At 43.2% G+C, this 25,248-nt stretch overlaps 1 protein-coding gene across 2 annotated transcripts in view; it reads left to right on the top strand.

Moving 5' to 3' along the window:
* The window catches only part of SAXO2 (stabilizer of axonemal microtubules 2), a 43,776-nt gene extending 18,528 nt beyond the window's left edge, over positions 1 to 25,248 (top strand). Inside the window, exons 2-4 of one of the 2 annotated variants that reach the window (XM_029574750.1) lie at positions 3,386 to 3,562; positions 11,594 to 11,796; positions 21,307 to 25,248. In XM_029574750.1, the coding sequence (XP_029430610.1) occupies positions 3,386 to 3,562; positions 11,594 to 11,796; positions 21,307 to 22,298 (1,372 nt within the window). In that variant the 3' untranslated portion in view covers positions 22,299 to 25,248. Of the gene's footprint in view, positions 1 to 3,385; positions 3,563 to 11,593; positions 11,797 to 21,306 lie in introns of those variants that run through there. The other variant, XM_029574751.1, reaches the window with a different exon arrangement.

Genomic DNA, 25,248 nt, shown 5'->3' with positions numbered 1-25,248 from the left:
ATTTAATAATGAATAATAATGTTTTATTTATAGCCCACCTTTGGTGATACTTGAAAGCAGAATACATTCAGGTACTATTTCCCTGTTCCCAGAGAGCTTACAATCTAAGGGCCTAAGGTTTTTCTCCTATTCTGTGTCTAAGGGGAAAATGCTTAGTCAATGATGCCCTAAGTATGCACCTGAGGCAATGGAGGGTGACCAAATTTGTGTGCATATTAGGGGTTTCTAGAAACCATTCTGTATATTTTTAAAACGTGGTAGTGTGCTCTCTAGTAGGGATGTGAATCGTTTTCCATATCGTCTTAACGATAGAAATCGTGTGGCAGGGCAAGAAAATCGTCTTAGGCACGATTTTTTAGTTAAAAAATCGTTAAAAATCGTTTTTTCCGATTAGTGCGCACTAACTCGAGTTAGTGCGCACTAACTGGGAGTTAGTGCGCACTAACTGAAAATGATACAATTTGACACTTTTCAGGTCAGTTAAGGTCAGTTTAGGAATGAATATGTATTCCTATTGGCTGCCCTCTTATTTATTCATGTTACCAAGTTTCCTACTGACAGTATATGGGGGATGGGAAATGGAAACAGTTGGTAGCTTGACAAAACAAGTAATGTGATCAGTCAATGTGACTAGAACTTGTGCCCTAACCCTGATACCAGGGGTATTGTGATCTTCCTGCACACAGTGCCCTATCCCTATTAATACCAGGAGTGTTGTGATCTTCCTGCACACAGTGCCCTATCCCTAATACCAGGGGTGTTGTGATCTTCCTGCACACAGTGCCCTATTCCTGATACCGGGGGTGTTGTGATCTTCTTGCACACATCCCGATATCAGGGATAGGGCACTGCATGCAGGAAGATCACAACACTCCTGGTATTAATAGGGATAGGGCACTGCATGCAGGAAGATCACAACACCCCTGGTATCAGGGATAGGGCACTGTGTGCAGGAAGATCACAATACCCCGGAGGAGTGAGGGTCAGGCAGCTCCCCCCTGTCTGTGAAGCCAGCCTCTCACTAGTAATGCAGGGAGGGAGCTGTCTCAGACTTCACCATCCTCCCCCCCCCCCCCTTACCCACACACCATTCACTAGCTGGGACATGGGGGAAGTCAGGAGTGAGGGTCAGGCAGCTCCCCCCTGTCTGTGAAGCCAGCCTCTCACTAGTAATGCAGGGAGGGAGCTGTCTCAGACTTCACCATCCTCCCCCCCCCCCTCACCCACACACCATTCACTAGCTGGGACATGGGGGAAGTCAGGAGTGAGGGTCAGGCAGCTCCCCCCTGTCTGTGAAGCCAGCCTCTCACTAGTAATGCAGGGAGGGAGCTGTCTCAGACTTCACCATCCTCCCCCCCCCCCTCACCCACACACCATTCACTAGCTGGGACATGGGGGAAGTCAGGAGTGAGGGTCAGGCAGCTCCCCCCTGTCTGTGAAGCCAGCCTCTCACTAGTAATGCAGGGAGGGAGCTGTCTCAGACTTCACCATCCTCCCCCCCCCCCTCACCCACACACCATTCACTAGCTGGGACATGGGGGAAGTCAGGAGTGAGGGTCAGGCAGCTCCCCCCTGTCTGTGAAGCCAGCCTCTCACTAGTAATGCAGGGAGGGAGCTGTCTCAGACTTCACCATCCTCCCCCCCCCCCCCTCACCCACACACCATTCACTAGCTGGGACATGGGGGAAGTCAGGAGTGAGTGTCAGGCAGCTCCCCCCTGTCTGTGAAGCCAGCCTCTCACTAGTAATGCAGGGAGGGAGCTGTCTCAGACTTCACCATCCTCCCCCCCCCCCCTCACCCACACACCATTCACTAGCTGGGACATGGGGGAAGTCAGGAGTGAGGGTCAGGCAGCTCCCCCCTGTCTGTGAAGCCAGCCTCTCACTAGTAATGCAGGGAGGGAGCTGTCTCAGACTGGTATCAGGGTTAGGGCACTGTGTGCAGGAAGATCACAACACTCCTGGTATTAATAGGGATAGGGCACTGTAAGAGATGACTGTAGTAGATTGAATAAAGATCTGATGTTTCTGCTCTCCTCACACCAAACAAAAACAACACACAAGCAGAGAAGCCCTTCTTACAAAGCTGAGCTAGTGAGTTAAGTAGGAGGAAAAGTAAACATACTGGTGCCAGTGTGGCTACTTAAAAAATACACTTACCAACAATCAATTACATATATTTGAACTGTGTACAGTTCCAGCCAGGACCACCTTTCTAAAATGCACAGTGATTGGCAAATTCAACATGCACTAGCATTTCAGGTGCCTGCTAACAAAAATAATAAACAAACAAGTTCTAGTCACGTGAGTGCTGATCATTACATTACTTTTTTTGTCAAGCTTCCAACTGTTTCCATTTCACATCCCCCCAACCATATTGGTAACATCAATAGATAAGAGCACAGCCAGCCAATAGGAATACATACATACATATTCATTCCTAAGTGACCTTTACTGACCTGGGAAGTGTGAACACTGTGTTTCATTTTCTGTTGGTGTTCGTTAGTTTCCAGTTCCATTTCCCATCCCCCCAACCATCACCTCAGTGGTAACCTTGGTAACATCAATAGATAAGAGGGCAGCCAGCCAATAGGAACACATATTCATTCCTAACTGACCTTCAGTGACCTGGAAAGTGTTTATTTGTATCATTTTCAGTTAGTGCGCACTAAATCGAGTTAGTGCGCACTAACGGGGAGTTAGTGCGCACTAACTCGAGTTAGTGCGCACTAACACGATTTAACGATTTTTAACGATAAATCGTTAGAATTTCTATTGTATCGTGTTCTATAACGATTTAAGACGATATAAACATTATCGGACGATAATTTTAATCGTTGAAAAACGATTCACATCCCTACTCTCTAGGGAAAATGTAACTGTAGAGCTTGACAGGTAATTCTTTACACTTGTGTTTGAATGATTCATTATTTTTATCCTGCTCTCATTATTGAGTATGTGAAATTTATTGAAAATGCAATTATTTTAATTAATACATCTCTTCTGTTAAACTCTGCCATCTGCGCGGCATGCCAGCAATGATCAAGATGCAGGAATGAATTCTTTTTTCATGCTTCCTTCAGCCTGTGGAGTTCAGGCACCCTGCAGAAATGATCTGAGCTCAGGAAGGGGGAGGGGGGAGCTGGAGCTGGGTTTCTAGGCCCATCTTGATTGCAGGGCCTATGGCAGCACGGACCATGGAGGAAACAATTTCCAATTTTTTTCCCAGTTTCTCAAAAAATGGGGGGGGGGGGGGGGAGTGAAAGCTGTATTGGAATTCCCAAAGGGGGAGCCCAAAAGCCCACATATGTGTCAAGCCTGTTGCAGAAATACAGTACAGAGAACATTACAAAAAGTAAAATAATGCTATCTTTCTTTTTATACAGGCGTCATCATTGCCCCCATAGGACGAGGATTTATGGAAAAGAAGAGCAGCCATGCCTCATGACTGAATATGTAGAAAAATACCCTCAATATGGCCGTTTCATTCCTCCACAAAGCATTAGACCGAAGCTAGCTTACCAGCCAGACCGTGGAAAGATGGAAAGCCTTTCAACATTTAAGTAAATATACCACACAGTATGGTCTTCAAATATTTCTCACAAACATTAAACCTAGGAGCAGATGGAAATACACGATATTTCAGTGCATGGGCAAAGCGGACCTGCTCTTCACCTTTAATGGCTAAAGATCATTTAGTTTTGATCGAAGAGAAATATTTCATTCAAACAGTTTTGCAATTTGTGCCTCTCATATTTCACATATGGCTCGGACTAGGGAGAGCAGTATACTTTTTGGCCTTTGCCAGTGTATAAGTGACTAGAGTCTTGAGTCACAGTTTCTCTACAATAGATGGTGTTTGCTAGTGAGCTCCCAAGGCAAAAATCTGACCGTCATGTTGCCAAGAGTGCTCAACAATAATTATAATTTTTATAGCTTTGTGTACACAGCACTGCACAAGAAAAATAAACACATGGGTGCAGGATTCCCTGCCTCAGAAAGCTTGTAATTGAAGTCTGAAAGGTTAAGAATTTTGGGATCACACAGCAAATGTTAGTGATGGGATTAGGATTTGAATCTGAGACTCCAAGTTCCTCAGCTTTGTGCTCTGACCACCAGACCACACTGTCCATCCCAAGTTCAGTTATAGGTAAGCCTTTTATCGTGAATTTTCTTTGCCCCAACATTCTAGTGTAAATGCAGTAGTTCAGGTACACACGATGTGCACTAGTTGAAGTACACTGTAACTGAAGAAATGCACAATTAAACCTTGGAATTTGCTGACAGAGGATGGGGTCCAAGCTATTAGTATAGGTGAGTTAAAAGGTTTAGACAAGATCCTGTAGAACAGGTCCATCAACAATTATTAGCCAAATAAATTTCGGTGTCTTACCTCTTATTTCTTGGAATGAGCAATATGAAATGGATTATCCTATTAGGATCTGCCAGGTCCTTCCAAGAGACCTGGACTGGCCACTGTCAGAGACAGGATACTGGATGATGGACTATTGGTCAGAGGGTAATAATCAAACCTGCTGCATAACCTATGCTACAAATATGCACATAAGTTACACCAGTTTTCAAAGCAAACTTATGTGCTGAAAATTACCCCACCAAAACTACCCCATACAAGCTACACCTATTTGGTACATACAAAATTTTCCTGAAAATTTACCAACATAACTGTTGCATTTTATAAAGTGTGATATATAATTGTAAACCCCTTCCCAACTCCACCCCCAGGAGCACCTCCACTCAGTCCAGGTAAACATATGCGAGAACATGACATACATGTGTAAGTTTACCTCCCTCATCCAGGCAGGCAGTTTTGTAAAAGGCCCCGTATGCAGGTCAAATACTGTTTTACCTAGAGAACTCCCTTTGAAAATTGCTCCCAAAATGATGATAATTGGACATGAAAGATTTACCAAGGCTTTTTTCTCATTCTGTGTCTATACAAAAAAAAAACACCTTAGTAAATCAGGTCCAAAGTAATTAAAAATGTAAACAATAAGTAAGTAAACAGCATAGTAATTACCCTTTGAAAGAATTAGGTTGGGTATACTTTCCAGCCAAACTTTTCCACAGTGACAAAAATCATAGGAGTATTAGTGTGGGAAGATTACAGCGCACAAATGTTTATTTTTTAATTCTCTTTTTAAAAGCTATGAGGCAGCAGGGGAAAAAATTTAATGTTCACTTTAGAAAGTGGTGTTTTTATCAGAGCAAAAGTAAGAGATTTTAAAATAATGTGAGCATCTGGGATGTTTCAGGTGAAAATGCTTTCAGTTTATGAGCTTAATGTTTTTGAAAAGTATGGAAAAAGGGAATACAAATCTTTTTTTTTGCAAGGGCTTTGTTCCAGGTTTCTTGTCGAGGCCAGAATAGCACAGCAAGATGAGGGAAAACTGCAGTGCTTTCCATCGCTAGGCAGCAGGAATCTGTGGTTCATTCAGTTAAGCTTTGCTGTTTTAGAGCAGTGCATGTTATCCATATAAAACAGCACATACAACCTTGCTTTGTGCCAAATTTACCTCTTAGGTCAACCTTGCGCTGTTGCAAAACTGCACCGTGTAAGTTGCATTATCTTCATCTATTTTATGCATTTGCCTACTTCTGAATAATTTTCAGGTGGCTGTCAGGTGCTATGGCAATTTGAAAAGGTGAGGGTTTTGATGCAGTTTTACTGGAGTAAACATTTAAATGAGATTTAAGCTTTGGTCAAACAACTGAGCAACCTAGCTTATGCTCTAAAACATGTTAAGTTATTTTCCTGTTCGTTTTTGGGATTTCTTCTAGGAAGTCACCCTGTACAGGCTCCAGAAAGCCCACAATACAAAAGTCAAGTGCCTTCAAGGCAGAAGCTTCCAGGTTCTGACATATACTATTCCAAAAAAGACAGAAGAAAATACTTTCAAATTGAAGCTGGAATTACTACATTCTTTGTCCCTTTAAAATTAAGTATGGCCATAGTGACTTTACCCATGTGGCTTTCTGTCACAATGGCTCAGGCTATTGCAGTTCACATGCACCATTTGAACTGAAGTCGTTCCGAGAACATAAAGCATAGTAGGTATTGGCACATAAGGCCCACCCTATCTTTCCAGCTGCCTCCATCCACTGTTACTGAAAACCTTTATTTGATCTCTGGTCTTTTCATTCCTGCCACTGCCCTCACTATCTGTCCCAAACATACTTGAATTGGGTCACAGTTTTGGATGTCTGACCTCTGCTGGTAGCTATTCCAGGCCTCCAAAATGAAATCTCTCTTTACATTTCTTTAGGGCCTCCTATGATCCTTTGGCCTTGAGGTTCGTTTTCTGTGGAAAATGCTACTTTCTTGTGCCTTGTGGAAGCCTCATATCCTATGATCCCTTCTTTCTTCTACAAAATACATTTTGAGTTAACTTTTCGATGTAGAGTTTGTGTTGCAAACCCTATATCACTTTCCTAGCCTTCCTCTGAATTGACTACCCCATTTCAGGTGGGACATTATCAGTGATCCATACAGTGTGTGCTACCAATTTCTTATCAAGGGGCTCTCTCTGCTCCCATTTTTTTTATCAAGGGGGCTCAGCAGCTCTGCTCCATTGAATGAAATATGGATGTCCATATTCAAAATCATTTAGCCAGCAACTCAGAAGTTAGCTGGCTAAATTAATATTTGGACACATATCCAGCTAAATTCTAGCCAGCTAATAAGTTAGGGTCTAGAATTTAGCTGAATAAGTTAGAGGTGTTCTGGAGGAGTAACTGGGTGGAGTTAAGTTATCCATCTGAGTTACTTGGCTAACTCCAATATTCATAGTTAGTCAGATTGCTTAGCCAGCTAACAGGCTGATACAGTACAGTGCGCTCCAACGGGCGCTCCAGCGGAGTTCCAACGGAGCGCACTGTTAGCCTGCTCTTGGACACACGTTTTCCCTTTCCCCTTATTCAGTAAGGGGAGGAAAATGTGCATCCAACCCGCGGCACCTAATAGCGCCCTCAACATGCAAATGCATGTTGATGGCCCTATTAGGTATGCGCGCGGGATACAGAAAGTAAAATGTGCAGCCAAGCCGCACATTTTACTGTCAGAAATTAGCGCCGACTCAAAGGTCGGCGCTAATTTCTTCCGGCACCGGGAAAGTGCACAGAAAAGCAGTAAAAACTGCTTTTCTGTGCACCCTCCGACTTAATATCATGGCGATATTAAGTCGGAGGTCCCGAAGAGTAAAAAAAGTAAAAAAAAAAAAATTTGAATTCATCCCGCGGCTGTCGGGCCGAAAACCAGACGCTCAGTTTTGCCGGCGTCCGGTTTCTGAGCCCGTGGCTGTCAGCGGGCTTGAGAACAGACGCCAGCAAAATTGAGCGTCGGCTGTCAAACCTGCTGACAGCCGCCGCTCCGGGCTAAAAGGAGGCGCTATGGACGCGCTAGTGTCCCTAGCGCCTCCTCTTGCCTGATTCTACCGCACCACCTCATTTGAATACTGTATTGCATGCACCAGCGAGTGGCTGGTGCGTGCGCCGGGAGAGTGGGCATTTGTCCGCTCTCCCGCGTTTTACTGAATCGGCCTGTAAGTCTGGTCAGGCCAAAGAAATATCCTAAAGTTAGTGCAACTGCACTGTCTAATATACCTCCAAAGTTAGACGGATTAATTTGACTGGCTAATTTGCTATCCAGATTGTGTCTTTAAATGGACCTTGCTATTTTTAAAAAACCTTTTTATTTAATGAAGATCAAGCAAAATGTAACCAATATAAGCTTGCAGCAACAAAACAAAGAGCAAAAAAATCGCGACCCTGTCGAAACTAACTGAAAAATACAAAAGGTATTGCCACACCTATAAACAAATCACACCGTGTATGTAAAATGTAAAAAGTATAATTAGAAAAATTGTTTAGAAAAATTATTTAGAAGAAACAGGACTGCATCAGCAAGCCTTTGTCAACGTGCACAATAACCATATTGAGCCGTCCGGTCTTTTCAATCATTTGCAGCCCGTCATTCAAACACGTATTCTCCAAAGTGTTCAAAAGCCCACAGTAAATCTCTCTCTTTGGGGCAGTGCGGGATTCTGATAAACTGTTCCAGCAAAATGTCAAAATGCAAACGCTCTCTAGCGGCAGTTTCCCAGTGCATCAAGTTAGAGCAACTGCTTTGGTAGGATGAAGTGGTAACGAATTCAAGCCTCAAACACTCTGTTAAATTCCATTCATACAATTAACATAATGACGACTTATTCTCATAGTCAGTGTCTGAGGTGCCGACTGAGGTGAGTCGGCACCTTGGTTATCACAAAATAATTTATCAAGGTGCTCCTGAGAATCCCCATGACTTCCCTTCATTATATCATTGGATCTAAAAAGGCAATATTATTTCCCACTGGTGGTGCCTCTCTTTATGCATTGATCTCAGCATACTTGTTAGTTTTTTCCATTGCTTTGTCTCGCTGTTGGCAACCTTCAGGTGATCTGAGTTGATTACTCTTATTTATTTATTTTATTTATATAATATTTTTATAGTCCGCTACATCCAATTACATTTGATCAGAGTAGATTACAAAAGGGAAAATTGTAATCACATAAAAATAAAACAAATCATCAGAACACAATAAAACAAAATAAAACACATCATGTTAAAAATAATACATACCTGAGGAAGAACAAACTTTCCTAAAAGTGTCTTTAAGTTGTTTCCTAAACATCGTATAATCCTCGTATACTCTTAAAGCATGAGGTAAGTCATTCCAAAGTATTGGACTGATCTGAGAGAAAGCTTTTGATCTAGTCTGCTGTGTCTTACAACTCCCAACCCGGTAAACCTGAAGAAGACTTTGACCATCAGAGCTCAAGGACCTTGCTGAAACATAGAGCTCAATACAGTCAGCTAAGAGATGGCCTTCACAGCTTTAAAAAGTAAAGTAATTATTTTACTTTTAATTCGTTCTTTAATTGGTAGCCAGTGCAGTGACTCCAAAACAGGTCACAATATTTAAAACCCTGGCTAAACCCTGCTAAAACCCTGGCTGCACCATTTTGCACTAACTGCTGTCCTGAGACCTATCTGGTCTTATATGACAACCATGAATGTAAATTTTCATATCCTCTGACCATCACAAATAGCCGGGTGTGTGATCTTTATAGACCCTCCAAATTTCACAGAATCAGATTCTGAGGGAGTTAAAGTTAGTGAAGTAGCACTTGAAACCTACATCTGTTTGATCGCAAATCCTGTAATTTTCCTTTTGCCTACCCAGCTCCTTAATCAGTTTATGAACAATATACCATTGAATCTTGTAAATAGTTACTCTGTTTCCTTGTTAGTTTCTGTACTCATAGTTATTGTTCCATGTTAAGGCACTGCCGAAAAGTTACAAGTTATTTGTAAACCGATACGATGTGCAAACGGTTGTCGGTATATAAAAAAATTCTAAATAAATAAATAAATAAAACTAGTTCCAGCATCCTGTAAAGAACTCTTAGGGCCTTTCCTGTTTAGTAGTTGCCAGTTCTTGTCCTCATCATTAATAAGTGGATAATTAACTTTTCCACCCCTCCAATGAAAGGTCATATGATTTATTTTCTACAGTGCTGTGTACGTTAACAGTGATATCCGAATAATGAATATTGTCACAATTTGTGTATTCATTCATCATGGAAAAGGAATATTTTGCTAACAAAATGTGAATGAAAATCCATGATCAGTCACTTTTGCTTTATTGCTTTGCCACTTTTTGCAACAGCCGATACTTGAAGTTGATTATTTATTTATTTTGTTATTTATCGAGTTTTATATACCGTCATTCGGGTTTGCCATCACAACGGTTTACAAGTTTCGATGCATTAAAAAATATGTAAATGAGTTAGTAAAGAATTATGTTTAGGAATTTTGTTAGAGATTTAGCAGGGTTACATATACATGATTACAAGGTTGTATGAATTTTCTCGACAGCTGTATGAAATTTGTATGAAATTTCTCGACAGCTGGACCTGCACTTTGGAACTCAATCCCCTCAGATCTCCGCCTAGAACCTTGCCTTCCAACTTTTCGCAAGAGACTAAAGACCTGGCTTTTTAAACAAGCCTTCCCGGACAGTTCTTAACCATCTCCAGTTCATACAACAATGTCTCTTTATAGTAATTTAACTAAGTATTAACTTATTTATATTTTGCCTTACAGTTCCTATCTCTCCCCTCTCCCCCTTTCCGCTCTTCCAAGTTACTCTACCCCTGTTTTTTGTAACTGCTCCCCCCTTGCACGAGTTTAGTTCTACTGTTCATTGCACCCCTTGTTCTATGTAAACCGGCATGATGTGACTTGTTCATGAATGCCGGTATATAAAAAAAAGTTAAATAAAAAATAAAAATAAAAAATTTATATAGATAAGGTTAACTATAGAGGATAACATGGTTGGGAGAGATAGAAGTATGGTGTCCAGTAGCAGGGTTAAATATACAAGTTCACATGGTTGTATAATGTTATATATATAGGGTTCAACATAAAGGATAACATGTTAAGGGAGATGGATGTATAGTGTCTGTGATTTGAACACAAGGCACTGAATAATTTTCCTGTAAACACTTTCCAGTGCTCAGAGGTACTCATCAACAACATTTTTTAAAAGCTTAGGGCCTGATTCTAGCAAATTCAGGAGGTGCTTATATGGATGCATATTTGAAAATATTTGTGTGTGTGTGGGGGGGGGGTGTCTGCAAATTTTGCTCATGTTTCTAAAGAAATGTTCAGCAGTGTTTTCCCAGTTTTTGTCACTGTGGAGAGTTGCTCTGGTCGAGCAGTGGGAGTAGTCTCCGTAGATATTCAGTGTATGCCTCCGACTGCTCCCCCTGCACTTAAATTTCAGTTGTTATTCTTCTAGATTCCCAGTGGGTACTTGCATGCTGTCTGGCTACGTCTTCATCAAACTGGGATCATTTTCAGTGGCCCGTGTTGTTGCAAAATACAAGGGTATTTTTTTTTACTGCATTTGCTTTGTGGCTAATTATCAAAGAGAAACCAGCCAGGGAGTTTCTCTTTGAAAATTAGTAAGCAAAGTACGCATGCTAAAAGCACCTGCCTCCTTTACATTTGCTGTTTCTGTGGGGGACGGTGTGGGGAAGAAACAGAGCTTGCCTGCATTTGAAAATGGCATCTATATCCGCTGTTTTCCTCCTCTGACTTGGATACAACCCTGGGAGTATCTCTTTCCAACTTGGCTAAAAACAGATGTGCTCTGCACCCCAAGCACATGCTTTTAGCTGGCTAGAGGGGGCAATTTTCAGTTAGGCCAATTTAGCTGGGTAAAACACTTTGAAAATCACTGCCCAAGAGCATTGACAAGCCTCACAAGCCAAGTACATCCCAGCTAACCTTTATCCTCTGATCTTCGCAAATAACCTGGTGTGTGATTTCATGGACACCTCCAGATTTCACAGAATTGGATCCTTAGGGAAAACTGGTCCCAGCCTCCTTTAAAGAACTATTACCCTGTTTTATAAAATTCAAGAAAATGAATCTTCAGATGTATGTTCTTGTTTTACCTTTAACCTTGGACTAGCAGAAAGGATATCTGGTTATTCTGTGTTGCAATATTACGTTGTGCTGTTTTCAGATCGGATTATCAAGCTTATGATGAACTGGTTCGTCCTTTTCGTGTGCAGCAAGAATACAAGCCAAAGCCTGTTCAGGCTGACTATGGAACTACCTACAAGTACCATTACAATCCTTACAAAGTACAACCGATGATTCCTGCAAGACCCATAGAAAGAAAACAAATTAGAGAAGGGAAGATAGACACCGTGCCCACATACAGAGGTAAGAACACATTCTACATTTAAAGGATCTGCAAGTGCTAGGAATGTGTGCTGATGGATTTTACGTTTCCTTTGTTTTGTTTTTGTTTTCATTCATTTAAAATGAAAGAAAACAAAATGGAAAAATAAATGATTTCTTAGCGTTCATACAGATGAATCCAGAACCAGTGGGTTATGCACCTCTACCACAAGATGTAGGCGGAGCAAAGCTGATGTCACCATATATATATCCCCTGCAGTGACATCAGCCCGCCACTATTCTCTGTCTCCAGCAGATGGTGGATGTACATCTCCCTACTGGGGATTGCTTTAAATTTTAGGAGAAAGAAGAAGGAAATTAATTTGCCCCGCTCTCCTGAGGTGATACTTTAGGGTCCCTCCCTCAGTTGAGAATTCCTGAAGTGATTTCCGTAGTCCCTCAGATGCGTGCTTTGGTCTGGTGTGGACTTAGCTGTAAAAAAAAAAAAAAGTCTGAAAGGCAAGCAGGTGCAGGAAGCCGAGCATGACAGTGAAGGTTATTTGCCCTCTCCCTAGGACGGGCTGAGCTCAGGTAAAGGGTAATAAAAAAAAAAAAAGTTTTTGTGAAGAGAAGGGAAGTTGAATAAGGATTTCTCCCCCCCCCCCCCCCCACTCCTGGTTTCCATGCTTGGCAAGCAATCTAACAGTCGTTCAGGCCTCTGGTGGCGTTCGTGGAATGGGGGGCATCCCTTGCAGCTAGGCGCTGCTCCGAGACTGTCTTGCCTCACCGCGTAGTAGGCCGCGGCAGTGTTTTCACACGTTTTTTGTGCGCTGCAGACAGCCTTCTTCAGTTCCATCAGATCATGCCTGTGCGCCTTGCTGTGCGGCCCATTGTGCGTTTGGTTGTGCATCTGGGTGGGTGCCTGGTTGTGCACCTAGTTGGGTGTGGGGTGCCTAGTTGGATGCTTAGTTAGGTGCATAGGTTTGCCTACTGGGGCACCCAGTTGTGCACACATGCATGCGCTTTTTTTATGCGCTTTATCTGAGCATCCTGAGGAGCTCAGTTTGGGCACTTATATAGGCACAGTGTTGTGTTTCTAATGTTTGGTTGCACTTTGAGAGGCATATTGACAGTCTGATGGCGGCCATAGCTGAGAAGCCTAAGTGTCTTGCCCTATGTGTTGCTTGGCATATTCAGGCATCTCAACCTGGCATTTCCTCGAAACTGCGTCAGCGCTGTTTGGAGGCTCAGGGAGAATTACCGCCTGCTGATTTTACTAAGTCTGATTCTTTCCAACCGGATGCGGGAATGGATAATGAGCTTTCAGAAGGGTCGCCTGATTTTGGAGCTCCCCTAACTGGTTCATCAGCAGGGGAAGGTAGTTCAGTGGGCCCAGGACAGTTGTTCCCCTGGTTTTGGCATGGATCCTTTTTCAAGGACTGCACTCCTTCATTCAGGCACAACCCCTGACCCCGGCCAATTTTCACAAGCCAGGGTCACAAGCAGTAAAAACCTGCAGTAAATATTGGAGTACGCCTAGAGCCGGTCTTCCCGATAGGGACCCAGATGGCACGAATAATGAGGCCGATCCTTACTCCCTGGAGAATGGGGAAATTCCTTTGGGTTTGGAGCCGTGAAGAACTATGTTGAGGTTCTTTCATAAAGATGAGTTACTGGCTCTGATTTCCAAGACATTCAGAACCCTAGGTACCTGGGGCTGATTCCATGTCCGAGCCAAAGAAAGCTCCCATTTTGATTTCTTTGCAAAAAGCCTCATGCTTCTTTCGTGTTACGGAGGCCATTCAAGAATTAATTGATCTTGAATTGGGCGCCCCACAAGCAAATTTTAAAGAAGGTCGAGTCTTGGAAGGACTGTACCCCCTGGATCCAGTTGCGCGAGAGCAATTACATTTTCTGAAGGTGGATGCACTTGTATATGCAGTCACAAAGTGAATGACTATCCCGTAGAAGGGGGAGCAGCCTTGAAGGATATACAGGATAGGAAAATTGAGGTTATCTTTAAGCAAGCCTTTGAAGCATTGGCAATGAATTTGCAGATAGCTTCCTGTTGTTTCCTGGTGGCTCGCTCTTATTTGTTGCTCTCTCAAGAGATTGATGAATCTGGTGAAAATTCCAGTGCATTGATGGAACCAACAGCCACCTTTTTGGCAGATGCAGGCTGTGATTTGGTCCACATTTCGACCAGCGGGGTAGCTTCAGTTATAGCGGCTAGGCATCAGCTATAGCTGAGAAATTGGTCGGCTGATACAACCTTGAAGTCTAACCTTATGAAGTTGCCTTTTAAAAGCCCCCTCTTATTTGGAAGTGAGCTCGAGAAGATGGCTAATAAATGGGGTGAGTCCCCAGTTCCTCGATTGCCAGAAGATAAGAAACGGGTGCCGCAATCCTTCAGTACGAGAGGTCGGAAGAGGGGGTTCAGATGTTTTCAACACCACAGAGGAGCAGCTTTGGGTAGCTCTCAATCTTTTTATCCTAGGCAGCCCAGATGAGATGCAAGCTCAGGTAGTGGAGGACCCCGCCGAGCCTCCCAATGAAGGTGTGCCGACCCTCCTCCGGGATCAGGGGATAGGAAGTCGCCTCTCTCTTTTCTATCAGAGGTGGGTCAAAATCACGAAAGACCAGTGGATGTTGGAGGTAATAAGAGATGGCTATGCGCTGGAGTTTCACAGTGTTCCTCAGGACATGTTCATGCTGTCTCCCTGCAATTTTCCACTGAAGAGACAGGCAGTGGAGGTGACGTTAGCAGGATTCCTCAGCCTTCGAGCTGTGATTCCAGTGCCCACATCTCAAGAAAATACGAGCCAATATTCCATTTATTTCATGGTGCCCAAGAAGGAGGGCTTTTTTGTCCCATCCTGGATCTCAAGGGAGTCAACTTGCATGTGACTTGTTTTCGCATGGAAACCTTGTGCTCAGTGATAATGGCAGTACAGTCGGGGGAGTTCTTGATGTCTCTAGATCTCTCCGAGGTATATTTGCATTTTCCCATCTGGCTAAAGCATCAACGATTTCTGTGTTTTGCAGTTTTGGACATCATTATCAGTTTCAAGTGCTGCCTTTGCTTTGGTCACAGCACCCAGAACTTTTTCCAAGGTTATGGTGGTGGTGGCGGCGGAGTTGAGAAAAGATGGGATCCTGGTATATTCGTACCTGAAGAACTGGCTGATTTGAGCCAAGGGTCTGGAAGAAAGCCTCCGGGTCTCGCGCAAGGTGATCTCCTTGTTGCAGGAGCTTGGTTGGGTCATGAATCTGGCCAAGAGCAATCTTCAGCCATCACAGTCACTGTGTCTCGATGTTCAGTTTGACATGAAAAAGGGCAGGGTGTTCCTGCCGGAGGGCCGTATTAAGAAGTTGATGGCACAGGTGTGTCTTAACAAACATAGTACACTTGACAGTGTGGTCCTATCTTCAGGTGCTCTGATTGATGGCTGTGACCCTGGAGATGTTGCCATGGGCGAAGGTGTATGTGCTTCCTCTTCAGCGTTCTCTGCTGTCTCATTGGAACCCACAGATTCAGGATATTTGATTCAGCTTCTCCTGCCAATGGAAGTCTGCTCTCAACTACAGTGGTAGTTACAAGCGGATCACCTAAGAAAGGGGGTTTCCTTAAGATCACTGGCCTGGCTAATACACATGACAGATGCGAGTCTCCAAGAGCCAGCAAGTGTCACAGAAAATAGTCCAGCTTATGGATTGGGCGAAAGGGCATCTTCAGAAGATATCAGCCTCGCACATTGCAGGAAAAGAATGTAAGAGTAGACTTTCTCAGCAGACAGACCCAGGAGAATGTCAAACAAGGCATTTCAGCTAATAGTGGATCGCTGGGGCCTTCCTTTTATGGACCAATTGGCAACTTCTCGCATTGCGAAGATTCCTCGATTCTTCAGTCGCAGGAGAGATCCAAAAGTCCTTGGGCCTCAATGCCCTCATGCTGGAGTGGCCAGAAGACAAGCTGCTGTATGCCTTTACCCCATGGCCCCTGTTGGGCAGAATGATTCAAAGATTGAGAATCACAGGGGGATGATACTTCTGGTGGCACCAGATTGACCCAGAAGACTGTAGTATACAGATTTCCGAAGATTCCTGGTGGACTCTCCCCTTCGGTTTCTGGCACACAGTGATCTGCTGCGGCAGGGACTGGTTCTTCACAAAGATCCGAATCAATTTTGTTTTACTGTATGGCCTTTGAGAGGGCTCAGTTGCTGAAGTGTGGTTATTCTAAAGGGGTGATTGCCATCTTGCCACGAGTAAGAAAGTTTTCCACTTCCTTAGCCTATATGTAAGGGTTTGAGAGTGTTTAAGGCTTGGTGTGAAGCTTGAGGGGTTCTTCCTCATTCGGTTCAGAACCCACTCATTTTGAAAGTTTTGCAGGATGGCTTATCTAAAGGGTTGGTCCTTAATTCCTTAAAGGTGCAGATGGCGGCTCTTGCCTGTTCCTGAGGTCAGGTGAATGGTGGGTTTTTGTTGGCTCACCCAGATGTGGCCTGTTTCTTGAAAGGAGTGAAGCAACTTTGTCCTTCTTTGCGGTTACCAGTGCCTTTGTGGAATCTTAATCTAGTTTTGAATATTTTAGCAGGTCCTAATTTTCGACCTTTCCTTGAGGTTACTGGCCTTGAAAATGGTATTTCTTGTGGCAATTTGTTCTGGGCATTGAGTATCCAAACTACAGGCCTTGTCTTGCCAGAAGCCGTTTCTATACGTGACTCCAGAGGCGATACAGTTGCGTACAGTTCCTTCTTTTTTGCCAAAAGTGTCTCGAATTTTCACTTGAATCAGTCTATTTCTCTGCTATCTCTGGAAAGGGCGAGAAATCCAGAGGAATATCACCTGTTACGGCCCTTGGATGTAAAAAGGCATATCTTGAGATATTTAGGGGTTTCTGAACCGCTCAGAAAGATGGACCGGCTGTTTATTCTCATGGTGGGAGTAAACGGGGAGAGCCAGCTTTGTGGGCTGGATTAAGGAGGTAGTCATAGCCACATCTCTGGATTCTCAGCAGTTGTTGCCTAGTCAGGTTAGGGCTCATTCGACTAGGGCTCAGATAGTGTCATGGATGGAAATTAGATTGTCTCACATCGATATCTGCCGAACTGCAACATGGTCCTCCTTACATACCTTTTCCACGCATTATTGTCTGGATGTGCAAGCCCAGGAAGATGCAGCCTTTGCATGTGTGGTTTTGACTGGACTGTGGGCAGCTTCCCACACTGTTCAGGACGTAGCTTTGGTATGTTCCACTGGTTCTGGATTCATCTGTCTGAATGCTAAGAAAGAAGAAATTACTACTTACCTGATAATTTCATGCAGATGAATCCAGCTTCCCATTCTTGGCTGCTGAATGATTACATAATGATTACATAATGATCCTCCTGTGTGCCTACATGTTACAAGGATTACTGGTGGTACTCCAGTCCCTAAACTAGTGTTATTACATTTTTGTCTGAGCACAATGTTGCCTGTTGGCTGAGTATTGCAATGGTTATCTGTTTTTAATCAAGTTTTTTTTCTAGTCTATCCACAGTTGCTTTTGAAGAAAATACTGGCAGGCTGACGTCACTGCAGGGATATATATAACTGTGACGTCAGTTTGCTCAGTCTCCATCTACTGGTAGAGGTGCATAACCCACTGGTTCTGGATTCATCTGTCTGTACTAAAGGAAAGGAAATTATCAGGTAAGCAGTAATTTCTCCATAAACAAAATTAAAGGAAAAATTGTATCAGGTCTGGGCCCTGCCCCTGCTGCCAAAGTTTTGAACTCCACCCCTTCCCAGACCACACCCCCAGTATTTTACCCAGACCAGCTGCTGCCATTTTGGATTATGGCGCCAGCAGGGCAAGAGCAATTTGGGATTGCTCCTGCCCCATTTCAACCCCATGGACGGGGTAAGATGCTGCGAATATAGGGGGTGGATAAGGAGGCTTTTAAAAAAAATCTTTAGCAGTGCGTTTGGTCAGCAGTTGGGAGGGGGAATAAATGAAATGAAAAATGAACAAAATTTTGTTCATGTTTTGTATTCCAAAGTCAGCATTTGTATTACCCTGAACATTGTAGAAATTGTGGTCATGTTTAAAGAATTCTACAATGAATTCATGAGATAAACTTTTGCTAGAAAGTAATCTTCTTCAGTCTTCTGTATGAAAGTGCATCCTACACAGAAAAGAGGGCTTGGGAAGTTTAACTGGTTCTAGGACGCGGGGGGCTGATAATTTGCAATTTTATAAGTGATGCTCAGCATACAGAATGCATGCAGTTACTGGCACTGATTCACCCATTTTGCAGCCAGAATAGAGATTGAGGCAAATATACAGTATATTTGGGCAGGCTAGCGAATAAAAATATTTCCTATTCACAGCTGGGAGGCCAAATAGGGCAAAAGTGGAACACTTTGAGCCTGCCCTTCTATGAGTGACAGACTTTTCTGTGCCCAGGGCATGAACTGTAAAAGTCAGCAAGGGAATCTTCTCCCCAGCAGTCACCTCTCCAAGACCTTTCTCCTCAGCTGTCCCCTCCCTATACCACAGTGCTTTGATTGCCACTGACCCTCATCAGATCCCTACTGCTGCTTCTTCCTTTTGGCCATTTCCTGCTGTTCCCAACCAACGATCCTTGCCTCCGCCCGCCTATTCCCTTCCCTGGGCAGGATGATGGCCAGGACCACAGTTTGATTGCGTTCATCTGTCAAAGGAATAGGGCATTTTTTCATGCTACTGCCTTTTCTCTCCCCTTTTTGTCTCTGCTCCTCTCTATCCCCAGTTTCTCTCTATCTCTTTGTCTCTCTCTGCTCTTGCTCCTCCCTCCAAGTGTAATCTTTCTGTCTGTTTTCTTTCCCCTTCTTCACTGTCAGTCTCTCTCCTCACTGTTTTTCTGTTCTTCTCTCACCTCTCCATCTCTCTCCATATGACTGTACTCTTCTCTTTCCCCTTCTTGCGGGTCTCTTCCTTCCCTGTGTATTTGCTTGTCTCCCTCCCCTGACCCATGCATCTCTGATTTTCCTTTCGCCTCTGCATTTCTCTGAGCCTCTGCCTGCCTGTGTGTCTTTCCTGGATAAGGGGACTCTATATCTGTGTGTATCTCTCTCTCTCTCTCTCTCTGTCTCAGGCCTTTCATCTTCCTTCTTGCTCTGCAGGATCATATTGCAGCTAGATTTTTAAAGGACACTCCAAGACAGGCCAGGCTGACGTTCTTGTTTTGAAAAAGCAAGAAAGAAAGGAAACTAGGGGGAGATAGACATAGCAGATAACTTGCAGACTGTCCCCTCTGGGTCGTCTTCTGATCAGTCCCCCCAGCTCTCCACAAGCAGACTCTTCAGTGCAGCTCCTTCTGTAGTTCAAAAACCTTAGTGGAGCTGAGTCAACTTAATAATTATTGCTGGAGCAGAGATTCCTTTCTGACCATCCTTAAGTTGAACTGTGTTCCCTCACATTCCCTCTCAATTTAAGCCTTGCCTATTCTTTAGCCTAATTAGACATGCAATGTCATTCTGGTGTTGTTTGATCCCTTTTAGAAAACGGAGGAGAACCGTACTGAGCATGCTTGAGCTGTAATGTCCGCACAACTTAAAAGCACACCCTCACGGCTATCTTGATACAACCTCACTTGCCCTAGCTCCATAGGAATCAGCTCTCATAAATCTCTCTCACAAAGAAATACCTATTAGAAAACAAACTGCTAGTGAGAAACTAGTGACATGCAAGGCCCGCCTATGTCCAAATGTGCAGACCCCCCCTCCCCGACCCTTTTCCCCATCTGCACCATATTTATTCTGCAACCTTCACTCACACGCCACGAAGGGATACCTTTCACAGGCCACTAGTCACACACCTTTCCCTTTCACAGGCCATATAATCCTGAACCTCTGCACGGCCAGCATGGCCTCACAATCTTACAACCACCTTCCACTCAGACCAGCCAGTTTAGGGGCTGCCTCACTTGCCCTGCATCCCCAATAGTCCTGCCATTATAGAGGGGATTCTGCCTCATGCAAGAACCCTGCTACCTTCAAGACATCCATTATACATATTGGCTGTCATAGTGCCTTCTAAGATAGGATGCCCTGCACTAGCCTCCCCCCGTCCCTGGGAAAAGGAAAAAATTAAAAGATCATTTTATGTGTAAAAAATAAATATTCTTCTGTATGGTTGACATGTTATGTTCTTTATGGTATTTCCCAAGCTTAGACCCATCATGACCGATAGGTCTAAGTGCAGGAGTGTGAGTGCATGGGTACAGGGTAGGTCTAGGTAGTATATCCTTGTGACAGTTATGATAAATAGGCATGAATAAAGAGATTGAGGGGAACATTTGTGGATATTGCATTAAGATGCTGGTGATACAACACTACTTTTCAGCTGACAGGCACCTCAGCATGCTGCAGCCTTCATATTGCTGTCTCTGCACATGTGGCCAAAAATGGCTCTAAACAAGACTTTTCTCAGCTTTTCCTGAAACTTTTGTTGAATTCCGTTCCAATGGATTTGAATAGAGCAAAGGGGAGTAGTGTGGCACAGGCCAGCATTTTGTTTCATGCGAGAGCAGAAACAATAAGAAAAAAAAAATAAATGTTTCCATCCATACGAAATGATGGGATTTGCACTGTTAATAGAGATGCTGGCTGGACTTACTCCTGGATGTATGGTAGCTTAAATATATCCAGGAGGGAGGCCTCAGGGAGGTGGGAAAAATAATGGTGACTAGGTAGGAGGACAGGGGATGAGTATGATGATAGAAAAGCTGTGCGGGAGAGAGGCTGGACAGAGAAAAGTCCAGCCTGGTGGTTTAATAGCCGTGCAGTGCACTGCCCTACAAAGAAGCCAAGCTCAATTCCCTGGTTGAGTTCTTCACTTTCCAGGTTGACTGGGTACTGGAGATGCTGCAGAGGTAGCATTCACATACCCTGAGGGGAGAGGGATTTCCAACCATTGTGCAAGGGAGACACCTAGTGGTGGGATTTAGAGGCCCATGATCACAGTGTTCAAGAAGGTGCCCTGCTGTGGAGCCTTGCTGCAGTGACTGGGCTGAATGAGCTGGGAGAGGATATGAAATAGGGGGGGGGGGAGGGGAGAGAGAGGGTAAATCCCTAGGTAGTTGCAAATGAAGGCTCATGGTGCTGGATCCTAGCCCCAGTACTAATTGAGCTGGAAGCCCAAAGGAGCAAAAAAGAAAAATGGCCAAGCCCCCCCCCCCTCCCGTCAAAAAAAAGATATAGGGGAAGGCCTTGCTTCCCGCTTGCTCTGAATATCTTTATTCAGACCCTTATAAATAACCTTTTCAGAGTTTTTAGGAAAGTAGATATTGATATAATATATTTTGCTTATATTTGTCTCCTGGGGACCAAAATCACCAGGGGTGAATAGACCCCATTGTTATTTGAGTCCAATAGAATATTTGCTGCTGGACTACACAAACATGCAGTCAGATATACTGAAGAGAAAAAGATACTGGAATAAATAGGAAACAAAAATCTTAGTTGCATGGTGCTGCATCACTTTTATGTCTAGTAATTCACTTGTTAAATGTATTTTTCTTAAAGATGATTATAGACAATGGGAGAGTGAAAGAAGGGACCTTTTTAAACAAGGTCAAACCTACCAGCCCCCTACAGGAAAATTTGGAAATAATACTACATTTCAAGATGACTTCATTGATAGAGGGATGGCACCCACAATAAGCTTTAAACCTCCAAACATTGTCAAAACATGCGCCAGCCCTTTTAATGGGGTCACAAGCCATCGTATATCTTATGTTCCACATGGCCCGCAGCCAAGGTATTTCATACCAAAGGAACAATACAAGCCAAGCAAACAGCCTCTTGAAGATCTCACAACTCATCGTCTCAACTTTAAGGGTCTCCTTGGAGAGCTTGCGAAAAGCTGTAAGCCAGCTCACGTTAAAGTTGCTAGCGATGCTCGCTTTGACAGCATTAGTGAGTTCCGCGATAATTTTCAGCCTTGGAGTGTCTCCTTGCCTCAGTTCCACAAGTTTCCTGACTATGTTCCACCTACTAATCCGATGGATATGGATACCATAACCCATATGGATTATATTCAACATCGTCTTTCTCCAGTTGCCCCCATCAGACCAGCTTCTCAGCGAGGAAAAGCCCATGGCCCTTTCCCAACAAGTACCACCACGAGGGACGATTTTAAAGCCTGGGATAGTGGTCGACAAGAAATGATTAAGAGGGAGCAACAAATTCCCAAACCAACCGGAAAATTTGGTGGCTTAACAACATTCCAGTCTCACTACATACCACATGAGATACATCTAACTCAGAGTTGTAAGCCTTTGGGCATGCGAATTCAAACTTCAGTTCCATTCGACAGTGGTACCATGTATCGTGCAGACTACACACCCAAGAAGCCCGATTTGTGTCCTGCAAGCTACCCATCTCCTCCAGGATATGAATTTGAAAGAACTGATGAGCATGGGCACAAACACTTCCGTGAAGTAACTCCACAAATTGATATATTTTCTTTGCCTAATGAGAATCATGTCCCAAAGGAAGTCGCAGTCATGTCATAAAGCAAATTAATTATGTAACATAATCCCCCAAATTATGCACTTAAAGTGAATAAAGCATGCAATTTAGATATAAAATCTATTCAAGTTATGCGTGCATTTTGAATAGAGAAAAAAGAGGAAACGCCCTATTTCCATTTCTTTACCTGCTCAAAACATAAACTGGGCACGAGCTATTTTAAAATGCTATTAAAAGTAGCAGTAATAAATATACATTAAATAAAAATAACAGTGTTCCAATAATTTGTTTGATAGTACCAGCTCCAAAAGTGATCAAGCAAACACCGGAAAATGTTATAATAAAGCAAAAGTCATTTTTTAAAGTAAATTGAAGGAAGTAATTTGGGCAGACAAGATGGGACCTCCAGTAGGCAGCACTGTACAAACACATCTAAGAGACAGTCCCTGCTTTGTGGAACTTACAATCTAGTCAAGACAGATAAGACAACGAGTATTTGGGTTCAAATCAATAAAACCTGCTTGAAGAGAACAGGGTTGAAGACCCAAAAGCAGTCCTTAAAAGTGGGTCTGTGTAATCTACAATTTATCTTATTGAGTAAAGCTGCAAGAAATCAGGCCTCCACCCAAATTAAACTTATCTGCTGTCATATTCTGTTTCTGTGTAACTGGGGGTGCGGATGTGGCTTTCTGGTTCAGAAGTGGATGGTCCACCTTGGATATGAAATGCACACCTCCCCCATATAATCTAGTTAGCAAATTAGCCTAATAGAGCAAAGAGCTGCAAAATAAACAATTCCACTTCAAATCTCACGTCAGCAACTCTGCTCAGACATAATGTAAGTTCTTTAGAGAAACAATGCGGCTATAGAGCGTTCTGCACTGTGACAATGCTATCAAAATGTTTTTATTATGATTAAATTTAAAAATGGAAATTTTCACTGCAACCAACCATAAGCATTGTGCAGATCACTAGAGTGCCGCTGACATCTCCGAGTTCCTCCACATTAAAAAAATTAAGAATAGGGGAAAAATCCCAGGTAGTTGGTGCATGAAGGCTCATGATGCCGGGATCCCAGCCCTGGTTCTGATTGAGCTAGAAATACAAAAGATAGGAACAGGAGCAAACTACCTGGTCAAAAAAAAAAAAGAAGTTGCCTAGAGGTTTATCAAGTATAGACATAACTCAGTGACAAGTCAGCAGACATCCATTTGGACTGCTTTTTATAAACTACAAAAATCCCTTGATTTAAAATCCTATATCTGCGGATTAAGAGATTGGCAAAATGATTGTGCTTTGTGATCACAATCACAAACCCCACTTTAGGTATCCCTTTAATATTATTATTTCCACTTTTCGGCACTTTGAAGCAAATTACATTCAGGTACTGTAAGTATTTCCCTGTCCCTAGTGGACTCACAATCTAAGATCACGCCCGAGGGAGGGTGGACTAAATCATGATCGCTCGCTAGTGGCGGAAATGCAAACTTGCTACACTGCAAAAAAATGAAAACCTCCCTGAAATGATCAAGGACTTTGCCAACGGAGTGCATATTCAAACATTTGTTGATCACAAGGCAATAAACTCCGCTGAAGAGCTGATGATCCCAATCACAGGTCTAACAATCATTTTGCCCATATCATCTAATGCTGTATCTGGCCATAGCACGGCGAGCTGTGGAATGGCAGAGCAAGTCTGCTGTCCAGATGTCACCGTAGCACTGGCTTCTATTGATATCTGAAGAAATAGCCGTCCAGTCCTTGGGGCTAGTACAGAAGGGTTCCCTATGACACCTAAGCATGCTGTCTGGGCAGAGTTAAAATAATGAAGGAAAAATGAAGGGGGGGTGGGATGTTCTGGGAAGAATGTATAAACAGCTCAGATTGTCCCCCAGAACGTAACAGATAAAGGAATCCATTTGAAACATGTAAGAAATGTATGATACCGACTAGTCATTTGTATAGACTTTAAAAAAATAGAAATGAATTCTGGGAAGTATATTTTCAAGAAAGTTTCTTCCATTCTGCATCAATGTAAACGTTTTTTTTTTTTTAAATAGTTGGTTCGGCCTTCAAAAGTGAGCAAAACACATACTTGGACAAATGACTCAGCTGCACACTCATCCTTATCGCTTGCATACTTAGGAGTACATTTTCAAAAGTATTTCAATATGAAAATAGCATACATGCATGTAAATAGCATGTACTCATGTATATGCAATTTTATGAACGCTGAGAGTGCATGGAGTATTTTCCATTCCATATACCGGGGGGGGGGGGGGGGTGGAATGTTTAGGGATTTCTGGGATGGGGTTCAGAAGTACACATGGTAGTTGCTATTCCATAAGAGATATACATGTTTCCATTACCAAAATTATTTGTACACATTTACGCCTGCGAAATTGAACTTGTCTGTGGATGGCAGGCTTTTGGTGGGGGTCTGGGTGAACTGGTGGGGGAATTTCAGGGTGACATGGGTCTAGATGAACTGAAGAAGGACTGGGTGAAGTGGTGGTGTACTGGTGATGCCAAGTATGCATGCAAGTATTTCAAAACCGTATACATGCACACTTTAGAAAATGCCTACCTCTGCATATAAATTAGGATTATTAAACCACATGTTATTTTTTTTTACATGCCTAAAATATGCACTCACATGTTTGTAAAACAGATATAGAAAGAATGCAATTTCTTGCACTGGAAATATATTCGTGTGTACTGAAATATATGTGCCTACTTTCAGAGCGGAAATGCATAGTATTTTATAAATTATGCAACTCCCACTGTATAGTTAATCGCCACACATCCACTTATGTGCATAAATGCCGTACCATGGATAGGCTTGAAAGTTAGGCTCCAAAAGCACATAGGTATGCATTGCAGTGGGAGAAACATACTGGGGCAGATTTTCAACGGGATACGCACGTACCCCCCGAAAACCTGCTCCAAGCTCCCCCTGCGCACGCCGAGCCTATGTTGAATAGGTCCCGGGGC

The sequence above is a fragment of the Rhinatrema bivittatum genome, chromosome 13 (genome assembly GCF_901001135.1).
Source record: "Rhinatrema bivittatum chromosome 13, aRhiBiv1.1, whole genome shotgun sequence".
Classification (NCBI taxonomy): Eukaryota; Metazoa; Chordata; class Amphibia; order Gymnophiona; family Rhinatrematidae; genus Rhinatrema; species Rhinatrema bivittatum.
Note: the sequence above shows the minus strand (reverse complement) of the source record. Positions and strands in the feature narration are given on the sequence as shown.